General features: G+C 44.0%; 1 protein-coding gene across 1 annotated transcript in view; it reads left to right on the top strand.

Annotated features, from left to right (window-relative positions):
* Positions 1–15,291, top strand: part of SYNJ2 (synaptojanin 2) — a 251,838-nt gene that overhangs the window by 122,354 nt on the left and 114,193 nt on the right. The window contains exons 5-6 of the mRNA XM_082249743.1: positions 1,011–1,097; positions 4,946–5,007. Coding sequence (XP_082105869.1) covers positions 1,011–1,097; positions 4,946–5,007 — 149 coding nt within the window. The remainder of the gene's footprint in view (positions 1–1,010; positions 1,098–4,945; positions 5,008–15,291) is intronic.

The following is a 15,291-nucleotide window of genomic DNA, read 5'->3' as shown; positions in this document are numbered from 1 at the left end:
GGGCATCGATATTGATGCCCAGCATGCAAACTTTTTCTCTTATCCATGATCTACCCAACTGAACTACCATCATGGTTCTGATGTCACGTGTACTATCAATATTCTTACATGTTGGTGGTTTTAACTGTGTGAGGAGTGCTTGTACTGTAAGAAGACAGAGATCCGTGTTCCGGCATAGCAGAAACACAAGATCTCGGTCTTCCCCTGTCACAGAACAGCAATCTTCCTTGTTTACATAGCAGATCGCCGTTCTGTCCGCCTCGGGAACGATTGGCGGCTCCTGGCGGACATCGGGTCTGCCGGACCCGCTGATTGCCTCCCGCTGTGTCCATTCACAGCAGAAACTGGTCGTGTGCGCTCCCCAGACTGGGACGAGTGAAATAATGTACAGGTTAGTGATTTTTTCGCAGAGAGGCCACCCCACTGTACGTGGGGTGGTCCGGAAGAGGTTAATTACAAACAATTTAGATTAAAAGCATAGTGTACAGTCATATAATGTCATTCATCATGCATGTTATTCAACATGTTTTCCCTATTCAGGCTTCTTCAGGAAAATGCGTAGTGATACTACTGGAAAAATTAACAGAAATAAACCAAAACAATATCACACCAACATTGTTATATCCACATCATTTTTTTAACTATACATGTGTGCCAATAAAGGCTGCGTCCACCCATCGAAAACTAGTCTCCCAAAAGAGAATCCCTACCTCCAAATGATGAAGAGCCAAGGAGTTATTGTAACAAATGTAAATTTGAGATGTGTTTGTCCAGGAGTGCCAACGTGTATTTTTTCAAGAGGTCGACATTTTTGTATATATACATATTTCTTTATTATGCGCCCACACTGCCCTTCTGAAGTTTAATACAAAGCTGGGTACAATTTTTTGCTTTTTGTCCTGTTATTCAATAAATGATCATACTTTACATATTTGTCATCATATATACATGTCATCAGTTGTGGAACAGTTCAGTACAGCCATTGATAAATGTTTTCTCTCTCTTTATAGACAATATATTTAGATGATAATGATGTATCATCCTTCGTTCAGATCAGGGGATCTGTCCCAATATTCTGGGAACAACCAGGACTACAGGTAAAGTATATTGCTACAATGTCTTAAAAATCACATAAAGGTTGTATATCTTCTTGACAGGAGTTTTTCAAAGTATGTGATATATTACTGTAAGAAAAACCTTAAGCCGCCGGCCGGACGGCTCCGCTCGCCCGTCCCTCGTGGACAGCAACGTGTAGGTGACGTCTTTGATGAAACGCGTCAGATCACGGCGTGCTGACGTCACCTACACGTTGCTGTCCACGAGGGACGGGCAAGCGGAGCCGTCCGGCCGGCGGCTTTCTTTCCTCTCTGCATTTGATCTTCTGATTGTCTGTAAGTGGATTACTATTTTTAACAATAAATACATCCGTGGGTTTTACACTATGGCGTTTTCCATATTTTGTATCATCTATGGTTGATCCAATACCGTCTATCTGAGTTCCCTATCTGAGTGAGGAGACACAACGGATCGGTTCCATACATATCCTTCCTGCCTCCATATCATCGGGAGTCGGTAAGGGTGTTTTATCCATCAGAGGTGTCCCCCCACTTGCTTGCATGTTCAAGTCACACCTATCCAGTCTTATATAAGCTCTCCATACTCATCCTTGTGGTTACCACTCCATTGAGGGATCCGCGTTGGAACCTGGTAGTCCACCTGGACCTCATCCCTAGGACGTATTTTGAACATACTGATGGGCCTTTGTTTATCATATTTCCGGTAAGCGGTACCTGCACAAGTTACCCGTTTTTGGACATTATTCGGATCCTTTACTATTTCACCATACAATCAACTTGTATACATCATCCACAGCGCAACTTATTTTATATTGAACTTATCTGAGAGGCAGAAATTGCCCATTGCTCAAGGAACCCCTAGCAACCTCAGCAGGAACCCTGGTTTAGAAACCCTGCCATAGATTGTCCATGGAGTTATTGCCTTAGTACTGCAGTGTATGAAACATCTAAGCAATCCTGTAATAAATTTGTAGTTGTGTAAAAAATCATACAGTAATTTCCAATAATTCTAGATTATTTCCAGAGTGCTGATCTGGGTACGCTGCTGACAGTTATGTAGTATATATAAATAAAACTGCAGTCCTTGGGTTTAAGGGGCGGTTCACACATATGCGATGCGGGAACCATGCAAATCCACTGCAGGTTTCTGCATCGCACTCAACTCGCAGGCAGTTCACACTGCCATATAGGAATCGCTGGGGGTGTCAATACAAAGTTAACGATACCCCCAGATCAGTTCGCATTTTGCAGTACGATCTGTCAGTTCAGACAAGAATCAGATCGCATAGGTGTGAACACCCATGCGATCCGATTCTGGTGCGGACCAAAAAAAGGGTCTCGTGCGACTTTGGTTTGAAGGTGATGCAAATTCAGCCATGCAATGCGTATGGCTGAATTCGCAACGCACAGACATCGCATGTGATTTGCAGAGCAGTGCGCTGGAAATCACATGCGATGTCTGACATTGCATATGTGTGAACCGGGACTAAAGTCCTTCTTTCTGTATATTGCTTTGTATAATATCTGCAAACAACTGCAAAACTCAAACCTGCTGTTCCACTGTTTAAACTTTGATTCAATTTTTCATCTGCGCTTAAACAAGATCAGCCATTTGAAACAAATCCACTTTGTTGTTCTGCGCAGTATACCTTTTATTGGGTAAATTGTGGCCCTATTTTTTAACATGCTATTTTTTTGTCTCAGAAATATTTCTAGATTCAATTTTCTGTAAGGCACTTGGGACGCTTGAGGTTTTTATTCTTCTGCAAACTGTTATGTTGTGCTAAAGTGAATGGGTAACTTCACGCTGTGAGAAAAGCTTGTGCTCCATATTAGTTGGAGAAAATTGCCCCTGCATGAACCATTTTTTTCCCAATTGCAACATATTAAATACGCATTTAACTGCCTGAAGGATGAAGTGGAACATAAGTACAACATATCGTTTATTCAGGCATGGATTTGTGTATTACAACATGTAAGAAGCTTACCTAGAAGCCCAGGCAAATCCTTCTATAATTATTTATGTAATGACATTCAGATTCTGAAAGACACAAGGGCCGTTTTTTTTTTATGTTGCACAATATTTGCATAAATGTTTCTGAAATGTATATTTTTAGGAAAAAGTCTACCTAATAGATTTTAGTGCAGATAAACATAATATTTACCCATTTTTTTGGTAAAATATAAAAGATGGGGTTACATTCAGTAAATAGATACCAATCATGTCAATCCTTAAAATTGCGCTTGCCCATGAAATGGTGAAAAACTATGGCACCCAATACTTTTCATAGGCAACAAATTAGAAGCCTATATAGCTTATACATTATAGTTAGAGTTTTGGTGAATGATAACTTTAGAATTATTGCTTTCACTCCAACATTCACACAATATGTAACATGTAAGTTCTAACAAGCAGGGCCTTCTTAATTTCTTCTGTATTGAAGTGAATTTTACCTGTACTGTCTACCCTCATGTTGTAAAGTCTGGCGCAAACTGTTGGTGCTATATAAATCCTATATAATTAAATATAATGTGTCTGCAATTGCCGGTCACTCGCAATCGTCGGTGGAGAGGGAGAAAGGCAGGCGGCTAATGTAAACAAGCCGCCTGTCATTCTCCCCTGTGTAGGAATAGTGATCATACGGCTCTACTATGTAGGACCGTTGATCACTGTTCCTACACCTCAAGCCACAGCCAATCACAGTTAGAATCACGCCCCTAGGGACACACATAACCCCTCCCTCTCAAAAAAAGTTAACCCCTTCACTGCCAGTGTAATTTTACAGTAACAGTGCATATTTATAGCACTGATTACTGTAGTAATGTCACTGGTAACCCAAAAGTGTCAAAAATGTCAGTCATGGGTCCGATCTGTCCGCCGCAATGTCGCAGTACCGCAAAAAAAAACGCAGATCGCCGAAATTACGCGTTAAAAAAAAAACAACAAAAATCTTTCCCTTTGTTAGTAAACGCGATAACTTTTGCGCAAACCAATCAAAATACGCTTTTTATGATTTTTTTTACCAAACATATGTAGCATAAAACAAATTGGCCAAAAATGTTAAAAAAATCTTGATTTTTACATTTTTTTGGGGGGGAATTTCATATAAAAAAATGTGAAAATATTGTTATTTTTGCAAAATTTACGCACTTTTTTTGTTTATAGCTCATGATCAAAAAATCGCACAGGTGATCAAATACAACCAAAAGAAAGCTCTGTTTGTGGGAAAAAAAGGACGTCAAATTCGTTTAGGTACAGCTTCGCACAACCGCGCAATTGTCCGTTAAAGTCACGCAGTGCCGAAACGCAAAATAGGCCCTGGTCAGGAAGGGGGTAAAATCTTCCGGGGCTTAAGTGGTTAAACCTGAAAACCAATTGGTGGCTGATCAGCTGTGATCGGTCATGATGTTCCGGTATGTCAAATGGTCCTTAAGTGGTTTGAGCCATCTTGCCACTGCTAAGGGAAATGTTAGGAAGAAGGAATTGAGTTAAATTCTTGCAATACGAAAAGGCAGGACTTTGCAATGAAGTTTGCAAAAAAATGTTGTAATGTATATTCCCAACCAGGGTTTTCCAGCAAGTGTTAACATTTTCATATTTTGTAAATCATTAGGTTTTGCACAGTCAAATTAGCTTTTATGGAGCAAAGGGTTCATTGCAGGAAAGGAATTGCCCCCCATAGTCTCTTTGTGGTGATATGCTATAAGGACTGGTAAAATCCTTTAAACGTTCAAATGACGTTATAAACTGGTCGCTCAAATTCTAAAGTTAATGTATAAAATACGGATAAGAAATACTTTATTATATATTGTCTATTGCACTGCTTACCTTCAGATAAGGCTTGATTTCACAAACTCTATTGTTACAGGTCGGCTCCCATCATCTTAAACTCACTAGAGGACTGGAGGCCAATGCACCAGCGTTTGACAGGTATGACAGGTCATTTAAAACACTTAAAATGATAAATATTATTTAAAAAATCCTTAAATGTCATATACACTGCTCAAAAAAATGAAAGGAACACTTTTTTAATTAGAGTATAGCATCAAGTCAAGTAAACTCCTGTGATATTGATCTGGTCAGTTAAGTAGCAGAGGGGGTTGTTAATCAGTATCAGCTGCTTTGGTGTTAATGAAATTAGCAACAGGTGCACTAGGTGGGGCAACAATGAGACAAACTCTAAAACAGGAATGGTTTTAAAAGTCGAGGCCACTGACATTTTTTTCCCCTACTCATCTTTTATGACTTTTTTCCACTAGTTTTGCGCTTGGCTAGGGTCAGTGTCACTACTGGTAGCATGAAGCGATACCTAGACCCCATAGAGGTTGCACAGGCAGTCCAACTCCTCCAGGATGACAAATCAATACGTGCCATTGTGTCACGAACCTGGTTGGAGGCTGAGATGACGAGAGGGCTCACCTTGCGGCTGAGTGCAGAGCACCCCTGGAGATGGTGACAGAGGGTGCTGTGCCCCAAGGTGCACGGGTTGCCTGCAGGTGTAGCTGTGTCAGGAATCGGATCCGCAGTAGGAAAGACAGTCACTTGGATCACTGGAAGTGTAGGCAGGTTAGTGCAAATCAAGGTCAGAAGCCAGGCCGAGGGTCAAACACAGGTAGTCAATCAGGAGCAGGCAGGGAGAAGTCCGTAAGGCAAGCCGGGTTCAGAGCAGGAGAAAGCCAGAGCAGGTCAAGGATAGCCGGGTCGGTAACGGGTAGTCAATCAAGCAGGAGTTACAAGGCAATCAGGTACTAGCTGAAGATAATCCAGCAATGAATGGCAGCCAGTGCTGAGTTTATATAGGAAGTGGGTGTTGATAATTGGCCCTAATTAGGTGTCCCACATGGCCATTTTGAAATTAGCATATATGTCATTTCCTGACAGTCCTGCGCGGCCATTTTGGAAATTGGCATCTTTGCCATTCTTTATCAAGTTCTTCCCTGACAGTGCCCCCCCCCCCCCCGAGGGGCAGCCTCCGGATGCCCAAACGTGCCCGTTTCTCCGGTAATCTGTTAAAGCAGGGCTCAAAATTTCAAGTCCTCAGCTACTAGCCAGGCCTTAAGAGTTGCTCTCCACTTGTTGCCCCGCCCAAACCCTACCCTGCTCCGCCCCTAAACACGCCCTCGTAAAATATCTCATAAAATTACACTGTTAAATGTTTTATTCAGAATTAAGTTACCCTTTTCTGAAGAAGAATGCAGGCTGCGCTGTGAACGGCGACGGTGGCAGGCACTAATACATTCCCCATACAGCACAGCCCTTACTCGCCATCCTCATCATTCCACTCGCAAAATGTGAGAAGGCGAGTAGAATTTTTGAGGGCTGTGTTAAAGAACTCCTGAAGGAGTTTAGGGGCATGTACATTACTTGCTGGTTCCCATGAGTTCTCTTCAGGTGGGAACCCCTTCCACTTTATGAGATACTGCACTTGTCTTCCTCTTCTTTGACCATCTATAATGGCCTCTACTTCAAACTCTGTGTCCTCCCCAACCGTAAACCGGAGGTGGAGGTGGCTCCTCCCTGTTAGGAAGGGAAGGTTTAATTCAAATGCCACGGGGTTAACTTCCCTTTTGATTTCAAAAGGTCCAATAAACTTAGGACCCTATTTCCGTGAGGGACAAGTGAGTTTGATGTTTGCTGTGGAAAGCCAAACTTTGTCTCCAACCTTAAACATAGGATTTCCCTTCTTCTTTTTGTCAAAGTGCCTCTTATAATCCTCTTGAGCCTTCAGTATTGCTTCTTTAAGGGTCTGGTAGTTGGACTGTATAGAGGCCACCCTATCCTGGACTGCCGGTACTGAAGCCTCCGGGATGACATCCGGCAAAAAGGAGGGATGGAACCCATAATTTGCCCAAAATGGGGATTGATTAGTGGAGGTGTGCACAGAATTATTATATGCAAATTCGGCACATGGAAGAAGAGATGCCCAGTTGTCCTGAGTAAAGGTAGAGAAACATCCCAGGTATTGCTCCAACGTTTGATTGGTCCTCTCTGTTTGTCTGTTACTTTGTGGATGGTATGCAGACGACAAACAGACTTGGATTTGTAGAGTCCTGCACAATGATTTCCAGAATCTGGAAGTGAACTGCACCCCTCTGTCGGACACAATACTACTTGGTAGTCCATGTAGTCGGACAATTTCTTTAATGAATATATGTGTCGTATCCATAGCTGAGGGGGTGCCTATCATAGGCAGGAAGTGAGCCATCTTGGACAGTCTGTCGACTACTACCAAGATGGCGGTGAATCCGTCTGAAGGGGGTAAGTCCACAATAAAGTCCATTGATATCATCCTCCATGGCTGTTCCGGAACAGGGAGAGGTCTCAGAAAGCCCCAAGTCTTGGTATTGTGACCTTTACTGCGGAGACAAGTTACGCAGGAGTCCACATAATCTTTACAATCCTGTCTGAGATTGGGCCACCAGAAGGATCTTTGAACAAGATCACACGTTTTCCTGACGCCAAAGTGGCCGGTAAGGAGGTGATCATGACAAGCCTTCAGGACTTGGGGTCTTACTTCAGGAGGAATGAAAATTTTGTTATTATGCCATAAGAGATTTCCGTCTCTTTGTAATGCCAAGGTTTCGGCTTCTGGGTACCGGGCAGAGGCTTGCTTGATCATTGTGTTTAGATTGGTTTGAAGCAGCAAAAAGTTGTGTGGTGACAGGATCGTGCTGGGAGTAGGTGTTTCCGTGATCTCTGCGAACATGCGGGAAAGAGCGTCAGCTTTCCCATTTTTGGATCCTGGGCGATATGTAAGGTGGAAGTTAAACCTGGAGAAGAATAAGGCCCATCGGGCTTGCCGTGGTCTGAGTCGCTTGGCGGTCCTGAGGTACTCTAGGTTCTTGTGATCTGTAAAGATCATAATGGGGTGTGTAGCTCCTTCCAGTAATTATTGCCATTCCTCCAGTGCCGACTTGATGGCTAGTAGCTCCCTGTCACCCACATCATAATTCTTCTCTGGTGGAGTCATCTTCCTGGAGAAGAAAGCGACGGGGTGAAGCAGGGCCTTGGGCCCCTGGCGTTGAGACAGAATGGCTCCTGTGGCAACTTCAGAGGCATCTACCTCAAGAACAAAGGGCAAAGCTGGATCTGGGTGTTGCAGTACTGGAGCAGATGTAAAAAGGATCTTAAGCTGATCAAAGGCTAACTGGGCTTCCTGAGACCATTGGAACCGAACCTGCTGGCGGGTTAACTGGGTAATGGGAGAAATGATTGTAGAAAAGTCCTTGATAAAGCGCCTGTAAAAGTTAGCAAACCCGACAAACCTCTGGATGCCTTTCTTGTCAGTGGGAGCTGGCCAATTGATAATAGCAGCCACCTTCTGTGGGTCCATGGAGATCCCTTCTGTGGAGATGATCAGTCCCAGAAACTGAATGGACAGTTTTTCAAACTCGCACTTCTCTGCTTTTGCATACAGTCCATGTAGTCTTAATGTGGCCAAGACCTTTTTTACATGCACCCGATGAAGATCCAGGGAGGCAGAGAAGATGAGAGTATCATCTAGATACACTATTACAAAGTGATCTAGGAACTCTCGAAAAATGTAATTTACTAAATGTTGGAAGGTGGCTGGAGCATTACATAGTCCAAAGGGCATGACTAGATATTCAAAGTGCCCGAAGCGGGTCCTGAAAGCTGTCTTCCACTCGTCTCCCTCGCGAATGCGGACCAAGTTGTAAGCACCGCGTAAATCTAGCTTGGTAAAGATTCGGGCAGAACGGAATCTTTGGAAGAGTTCAGGGACAAGAGGGAGTGGGTAACGATTTTTAACTGTAATTTTATTAAGTTCCCGATAATCCACACAAGGTCTCAGTGAGTGGTCTTTTTTCTGGACGAAGAAGATGCCGGCGCCAGCCGGAGAGGAGGAGGGGCGAATGAATCCTTTCTCAAGATTTTCATTGATATAAAGGCGTAGAGCCTCCAATTCAACTTCAGAGAGAGGGAAAATTCGCCCAAACGGAATCTCTGCACCTGGAAGTAGCTCAATAGGGCAATCATAAGGCCGATGAGGTGGTAAGGCATCAGCCTTTTTCTTGTCAAAAACATCCAGGTAGGAATGATAGGCTGGCGGTACTACTTGGCTAGTACTGGTGATGGGTTGAACAGACAGACAAACGTGATGCTTGCTGATTTCGAGGACAAAGCAGTGCTGCTGGCAGTATTCGATATTGAAGGAGATTCTCCCCAATGGCCAATCAATTTGAGGATTGTGCGCCCGGAGCCAAGGAATTCCGAGAATAATAGGGAACATAGGGGAACACAAAACGTCAAAGCAGAGAAATTCCTGATGACCAGAGTTCGTCCAGGTTAGGATGGGGATAGTCTCCTGTGTCACGGGTCCGGATCTGGGAATAGTCCCATCAGCTAGATGGACTTCAAGTCTCTGCTTCTTATTCCTAAGCGGTATTTGTAATCTCTTTGCCAAGGTGATATCCATGAAGCAGCTGCATGCTCCGGAGTCAAGGATTGCCTGGAGCGGGATCTCCCCTTCCACCACCTGCAATGAGATGGGTAAGACAAGGTGAGCAGGAGGGGATCCAGAGACCTGGAAGTAGACAGGACATGGAGGAAGGCACTTACTAGGTCTTACGGGACAGTTGCTTAGGAAATGTCCAGAACCTCCGCAGTACAGGCAGAGATTGGCCTGTCGTCGCCGTAATTTCTCAGCAGGGGGAAGGGTACCCCGTGCTAGTCCAATCTGCATCGGTTCTCCTTCAGCAGCAGGAGCAGGTGGAGATTTAAGCACAGGTGCAGGTGAGGGTGGAACCCTGGGGAGCATCCAGGAAGGCCGGTACGTACCAGTCTTTTCAGACCTTCGCTCCCGCAGGCGGCGATCAAGCTGAATGGCCAGCTTAATAAGATCCTCCAGGGTGGCCGGGGCATCAACTATGGCTAATTTGTCCTTAAGGACTTCAGATAGACCAAGCCTATACTGGTATTTGAGGGCTGCCTCATTCCAGCCGGTATCTGCCGACCACTTGCGGAAGTCCACAGTATAGTCCTCCACTGGGCGTCGCCCCTGTTGGAGGTTATGAAGGGCAGTTTCTGCAGTCGTCACACGTTGAGGGTCGTCATATAATTGTGCCATGGCATCCAGGAACGTGGAGAGTTAAGCACCAGGCTTTTCTGCTCTAATAAATGGTGAGCCCAAGACTGGGGTCTTCTGAGAGTAGAGATATGATAAACCCCACCTTCACGGACTCCAGGGAGAAAGTCCTGGGCTGGAGGGCAAAATATAACTGGCAGGCGTTCTGGAATGCCCTAAACTTCCGTCGATCCCCCCAGAAGCGTTCGGGGACTGGAACTCTGGGTTCTGGAACTGGCATGACCACCGAGGAGGCCAATGCGGGGTGTTCTTGGGCTGAAGCAGAGGGTGCAGCAGGTGGATTCTGGACGTTTGGTGCAGCAGATACTGCAAGGTTCTGTAGGCGACCCTCTAATTGAAAGTATCCATCTTGCAGATTCTTCATTGCTTGGGTAAGGCCGGCTACCTGCTGGCACAGAGCCTCTAGCGGGGAAACACCTCTTTCAGCCTCAGACATAGTGGCTGGATTATGCTGTCACGAACCTGGTTGGAGGCTGAGGTGACGAGAGGGCTCCCCTTGCGGCTGAGTGCAGAGCACCCCTGGAGATGGTGACAGAGGGTGCTGTGCCCAAAGGTGCATGGGTTGCCTGCAGGTGTAGCTGTGTCAGGAATCGGATCCGCAGTAGGAAAGACAGTCACTTGGATCACTGGAAGTGCAGGCAGGTTAGTGCAAATCAAGGTCAGAAGCCAGGCCGAGGGTCAAACACAGGTAGTCAATCAGGAGCAGGCAGGGAGAAGTCCGTAAAGCAAGCCCGGTTCAGAGCAGGAGAAAGCCAGAGCAGGTCAAGGATAGCCGGGTCCGTAATGGGTAGTCAATCAAGCAGGAGTTTCAGGGCACAAGGCAATCAGGTACTAGCTGAAGATAATCCAGCAATGAATGGCAGCCAGTGCTGAGTTTATATAGGAAGTGGGTGTTGATAATTGGCCCTAATTAGGACGTCCCACATGGCCATTTTGAAATTAGCATATATGTCATTTCCTGACAGTCCTGCGTGGCCATTTTGGAAATTGGCATCTTTGCCATTCTTTATCAAATTCTTCCCTGACACATTGCCAGATAGTTTGATGTGTCTCCCAGCACAGTCTCAAGAGCATGGAGGAGATTCCAGGAGACAGGCAGTTACTCTAGGAGAGCTGGACAGGACTGTAGTCCTTAACCCATCAGCAGGACCAGTATTTGCTACTTTTGTGGAAGGAGGAACAGGATGAGCACTGCCATAGCCCTACAATATGACCTCCAGCAGGCTACTTGTGTAAATGTCCCTGACCACACAATCAGAAACAGACTTCACGAGGTGGCCTGAGGGCCCAACGTCCTATAGTGGGCCCTGTGTTCACTGTCTGGCTCCGTGAAGCTCAATTGGCATTTGCCATTGAGCACCAAATTTGGCAGATCTGCCACTGGCAACCTGTGCTTTTCACAGATGAGAGCAAGATCACCCTGAGCACATGTGACAGACATGAAAGGGTCTGGAAAAGCCGTGGAGAACGATATGCTGTCTGTAACATCGTTCAGCATGGCCGGTTTTGTGGTGGGTCAGTAATGATCTGGGGAGGCATACATGTGGCGAGAGTATGCAGCCAGTTCCTGGAGGATGATGGAATTGATTCCATTGAATGGCCCCCACGCTTGCCTGACCTAAATCCAATAGAACATCTCTGGGAGATTATGTTTTGGTCCATCCGGCGCAGCCAGGTTGCACCTCAATCTGTTCGGAAGCTTAGTGATGCCCTGGTCCAGATCTGGGAGGAAATACCCCAGGACAGCATCCGTCATCTCATTGGAGGGGCATGCCCGATGTCAGGCATGCATACAAGCATGTGGGGCCATACAAACTACTGAGTACCATTTGAGTTGCTGCAAAGAAATTTCAGCAAAATGGACTAGCTTGCTGCATCATTTTTTCACTTTGATTTTTGGAGTGTCTTTGAATTCAGCCCTCTGTGGGTTGATAATTTTCATTTCCATCAAACAATGTGGCATCCTTTTGTTCCTAAGACATTACCCAGTCCATATCAGTATAGATATCCAGCATGATATTTTTCCCTATTGAAATCGGATGTGTTTTTCAATTTTTTTTGAGCCGTGTAGTATATGGTTTAATAATCTTTAATCTGTTTTTAAAATGCACACAAGTAAGGATTGCTTTATTATAATGCGATGTCATTACTTTGTGAGCTACTTGGTTCTTTTGGAGGCTCATATTTACAGTTGAAGTAGAACTATAGGCAAGTTTTTTTTTTTTTTTTTACTCTATTTGGATTTGGATAAGGGAGGGTTTTTTCGCCATCTGTGCCCAATTATGAATATTTCCCTTTGCTTCCTGTCGCATAGTGAAACAGGAAGTGAGAGGAAATCCCTTCAAATTAAGGGAATTCCTTGGGGACCCCAGGTCATCAGAACTAGTGTCCCCATTGGAAGATTTCCCCTCTATTACTTTTCTGGGGAAAAATGATAATGATAAACAGGAGAAATAGAGAGGGTGAATCTCCTTAACAGGGACTTTTAAATCTTTACAGACACTTTTAATACCACTACCTATTCCTTGAGTAGTGGTCCAGAAGCTAAATATCTTATGGCAGTGTACCTCTGGGTGCAGAACTCACTGGTTTATATTTACATGAAAGGTCTGTGTCTTTAGGGACACACTGGATATGTTCTGTATGTTCTTTCTCTTTAAAAAAAAAAAAAAAAAAACATTCTCTTTGATTCCTATTGTTGGAAGGAAATTCTAATTAGTAGTGGCAGGTAATAAGAGTAGGCACTCTGTATTTTTTCATTGTATGCTTGAAAGTGATTATGTGAAATTCAAGCGTTTATAAACCCACTGACGTGACTAGCCTCAGGTGATACAAAAAGATTAAAAACAAATCCTCCTACATAAGCTGTACCTATTTATCTGCAGCTCTCTCCTATATTAAAAGCACATAATTTACAAAGCTTTTGTAAGCTTCAGAAGACTGGGGGGGGGATAGACCTGATCTCACACACTGCTCAGACCAGGGAGCTGAGTGTAATGTGAGACCTGAGTGGAGGGAATGGACAATCCCCCCTATATACAGTCTTGTAGGGAACTTTGCACAGCTGAGGCTGTTTATCACCTGCTGTGTCCTGGGGTGGGATGCTGTCTCCCAGGATTGCTTGATGTCAGCATAGACTGCCAGAAGTGACAGATAGCAGAGGAATGAGAGAGCAGACAGAAAAACCACCGGGTGCGTTGAATAGAGGCATGTACACACTATAAAATGATATGGTTTGTTCATTTTGTTTTTATAATCTTTTTAACATTGGTTCATTGTTACTTTTCCATATTTTTGTACATGTATTAAATGTACAGATTAGCCACTAGGGGCAGGGTAGGTTATCTAGTACAATGACTACTACAAACTGCTATGAATATTTCAGTAATATATCAGCCACACTAGGGGAGGCAGAGCAAAGTAGGAAGTCCTATGTAATAAGCAGAAATTGCTGCCCCATGTATGTATATCATAATCATGTATACATGAAGAAAAAAAAAAGGTTTTGGGAACATGTACACACATTGATATGATCATTCATATAAAGTGTATTGTAAAACTATGTTTACCTTTAGATATACAGGTAGTTTTATAGTACAGTTGCATAATAGCTATTGATTTGTGTGAACATTGTATATGTAGTACTAGTGCTCTTGTAACTGAGATGATATTCCTATTCTACTGAAAAAGCTAAGAGCAAAGGTGCATTGTGTTTAAGTCCCCAGCCAAGGTGTGGACATTTTTCTAGCAGGAATAGTATAGTATGGTCATGTTCAGCAGGCAGCTAACACAGCTTTATTAATCTATTTGCATTAGAGATGGCAGCATTCCCAGAAAGATAACCTTTGATGAAATCCTGTGTACAGTTTTCCTTATAAATCCAGTTGCTAGGTTGGGCACTTCAGTTTGGGAGTTGACAAAATACCTTATGTATTCAGTTCTATTTACTTTTTTTGTATGACTGAAATAAAGGAAGTAAAACATAATTAGGTTAAAGTAACCGAAAATGTAATTATCTAGATTTCCTTTCTAATTAGAAAAGAATGATAACATCACAGGAACAATAAAATATTGGATTTGTCAAAGTTCCATGCCAGCTTCAGTATAGAAAGAAAGAGAAATAAATGTTCCTTAAAGTATACAGTATCTCACAAAAGTGAGTACACCCTCCCATTTTTGTAAATATTTTATTATATCTTTTCATGTGACAACACTGAAGAAATGAAACTTTGCTACAATGTAAAGTAGTGAGTGTACAGCTTGTATAACAGTGTAAATGTGCTGTCCGCTCAAAATAACTCAACACTCAGCCATTAATGTCTAAACGGCTGGCAACAAAAGTGAGCACACCCCTAAGGGAAAATGTCCGAATGGGGCCCAAAGTGTCAATATTTTGTGTGGCCACCATTATTTTCCAGCACTGCCTTTAACCCTCTTAGGCATGGAGTTCACCGGAGCTTCACAGGTTGCCACTGGAGTCCTCTTCCACTCCTGGTGGATGTTAGAGGATGCCCCACAGATGCTCAATAGGGTTTAGGTCTGGAGACATGCTTGGCCCATCCATCACCTTTACCCTCAGCTTCTTTAGGAAGGCAGTGGTCGTCTTGGAGGTGTGTTTGAGGTCTTTATGTTGGAATACTACCCTGCAGCCCAGTCTCCGAAGGGAGGGAATCGTGCTCTGCTATAGTATGTCACAGTACATGTTGGCATTCATGGTTCCCTCAATGAACTGTAGCTCCCCAGTGCTGGCAGCACTCATGCAGCCCCAGACCATGACACTCCCACCACAATGCTTGACTGTAGGCAAGACACGCTTGTCTTTGCACTCCTTATCTGGTTGCCGCCATACACGCTTGACACCATCTGAACCAAATAAGTTTATCTTGGTCTCATCAGACCATAGGACATGGTTCCAGTAATCCATGTCCTAAGTCTGCTTGTCTTCAGCAAACTGTTTGTGGGCTTTCTTGTGCATCATCTTTAGAAGAGGCTTCCTTCTGGGACGACAGCCATGCAGACCAATTTGATGCAGTGTTGCGGTGTATGATCTGAGCACTGTCAGGCTGACCCCCACCCCTTCAACCTCTGAAGCAATGCTGGCAGCACTC

Source organism: Pelophylax lessonae (assembly GCF_965119305.1).
Source record: "Pelophylax lessonae genome assembly, chromosome: 3".
NCBI classification, from domain to species: Eukaryota; Metazoa; Chordata; class Amphibia; order Anura; family Ranidae; genus Pelophylax; species Pelophylax lessonae.
Note: the sequence above shows the minus strand (reverse complement) of the source record. Positions and strands in the feature narration are given on the sequence as shown.